Below are 2,221 nucleotides of genomic sequence, written 5' to 3' on the forward strand. Positions count from 1 at the left end.
GGGTGATCTCCTCCTTCAGCGCCGCGGGGTCCGTGGGGTAGAACTTCACGCGGAAGCACATGGTGAAGGGAGGCTGGGCTGCGGCGAGAACAGCGGCACTGCGGTCACTGAATGGCAGCTTGTCCCCTTTGTCCTTGACAAGACGGTCGGATACTGCTGGGGGTCTGCCCTCCCCATTACTCCCAACACCCCACAGCTGCCCTGGGGAAGGGGGCAGGAGATGGGCACGGGGCTGTTCCCCACTGTGGTGGTGACAGTGGGAGCAATGTCCCCAGTGAAGCCCGCTGGCTGCAGCGCTGGAGCATCTCGCTGGGCTCATCCCCATCACTTCTGTCCCTGTCCCCAGCAGGGCCGGTGTCCCATGCCGTGGGGGATGGCCAGCCATGGCTGCAGTGGGGCTGCTGGAGGATGAGCACACCCTCGACCCAGCAGAACAGCATTGGGGATAAGCAAAAAGGCCAATTTACTCTGGGAACTGGCCCCAGAGGGGAAGGGCTGGAGAACGTGGAAATACATCTAAAAGGAAAGGAGCAGACGCCGTCTGTCCAGGACACCTGCTCGCAGCGATACTCACCCCTCATCTGCTTCACAACCGACTTGGTGAATTCCAGCCAATGCTGCAATGAAAAACAAAGTGATTAAAGCAACTCAGTAACAAATACTTTCCATTAATGACATTGACTCTTTGGGGCAAAATTAAAAAAAAATAAGAAAAAGCCACGTGCGTGTCAGTGGGTGCTCCTGGGAGGGAGAAGGGGGGAGCGGGGCGCTCAGAGCAGCCCCGTCCCGCTGCGGGCGGCAGCGAGGGAGCAGCTCCTACATCAGATGGGGCAGAAGGTGCTGGGGAGCAGAGATGGTGACGGTGGCTTCTATCGATCATCAGGCAACGTGGCACGAGGCTGTTAGTAACAGCAACGCCTGTGAGTGCATCCACCGTGCTCCCCATTCCCAAACCTCCAGTGCTCTCGTGGCAGGGCTCATGCAACATCTGCGGGGAAAATCCAGCCCAGGGGGACCTGGCAGGGCTCTCCCCTGCGAGAGGTTGTGTCCCCATCCCCCTGTGGGACCCTGCAGGGTCCGTGCCGGGTGCTGCGCCGCCAGCCCAGCCCAGCTCCTGCCCCAGGGCTCTCGGCTCTGTCTGGGTTCACTCCTCATTGCCCAAGGCAACACGCCCGGGCACTCGGATTCTCAGGGCGGAGCTGTCGCACAGCCTGGTCTCAGTGTTAAAACGCGACTCTGCTCTAGAAATAGTCCCGCAAACCCGGCGCCAGGAGCTCCCCCTCCTCGCCTTAGAGACAGCATCAAACCCTCGCACCCTGCGAACACAAGATGCTCAGAGACGAGACCTGAGAGCTGTGCCAGCTCCCCCGGCTCACACATCCCAACCGATACCCAGGACGTGTCGGGGCTGCAGCCCCATCGCTGCCCAAACCCACGCTCCTGCAGCCGTTTGCCCCCCGCTCAGCTCGGCCGCAGCAGCGAGGACGAGCCAGATGCTGCTGAGCTGCCGGACCCCCATCGCCCTGTGCGGGAAGGGCTCTCACCCGCTGCTTGTCGGGGTCCACAAACCGAATCCCGAAGTAGTCTTTCTCCAGCAGGTTCAGGTGGTGGCAGAGGAGGTCGAACAGGTACTGGCCCTTGGCATCTCTCTGCAAGACAAAGAAATCCATTGACCCCACGGCAGGATGATGGCGGGGGAGCAGAGGAGCCAGGGAAGGATCCAAAACCCGCACAGTGACACCACGGACACTGCAAATCCCACCAACGGCCCTGGTGTCCCCCCAGCGATATTTCAGCTCAGGAACGGGCTCCCATCCCGCCTGAGGGGGACACCAACAGCAGCCGGGAGCAGGAGCCCATCGCATCGGTCCCTGGCCCCAGCCCCATCTGGAGACCTGTGGCTCGCATCCAGGTGGGATGCTGAGGCTGCCCAGGGCGGGGCAGGAGACGGCTGCATCGGCCAAAAAACACATTTTCTTGGACAAAAAACCTGCTCTGGGCAGTGTGTTGGAGGCGAAGCTGCCAGGACAGAGCACACGGCGAGAGCGCGAGCGGGGCAGCAGAGCAGCAACCGCCCCGAACACGGCCTGAGCACCAGGGAACAGCCCGGGTGGTTTAAGAGCTTAAAGCAAACTGTGACCGAGGTCAGAGCCTGGGAATCGCTGCAGCTCGAGCCGTTAGATGGGGAAGCTGCGGATTCTGGGGGCTGTTTGCCTGGCCC

At 61.5% G+C, this 2,221-nt stretch overlaps 1 protein-coding gene across 1 annotated transcript in view; it reads right to left on the reverse strand.

Moving 5' to 3' along the window:
* The window catches only part of FRMD5 (FERM domain containing 5), a gene marked incomplete at its 5' end in the record, with an annotated part of 8,545 nt that extends 6,896 nt beyond the window's left edge, over positions 1 to 1,649 (reverse strand). Inside the window, 3 exons of the mRNA XM_010081349.1 lie at positions 3 to 78; positions 575 to 617; positions 1,545 to 1,649. Of these exons, the coding sequence (XP_010079651.1) occupies positions 3 to 78; positions 575 to 617; positions 1,545 to 1,649 (224 nt within the window). The remainder of the gene's footprint in view (positions 1 to 2; positions 79 to 574; positions 618 to 1,544) is intronic.
* Positions 1,650 to 2,221: the final 572 nt, after the last annotated feature.

Source organism: Pterocles gutturalis, unplaced genomic scaffold (genome assembly GCF_000699245.1).
Source record: "Pterocles gutturalis isolate BGI_N339 unplaced genomic scaffold, ASM69924v1 scaffold20064, whole genome shotgun sequence".
Classification (NCBI taxonomy): domain Eukaryota; kingdom Metazoa; phylum Chordata; class Aves; order Pterocliformes; family Pteroclidae; genus Pterocles; species Pterocles gutturalis.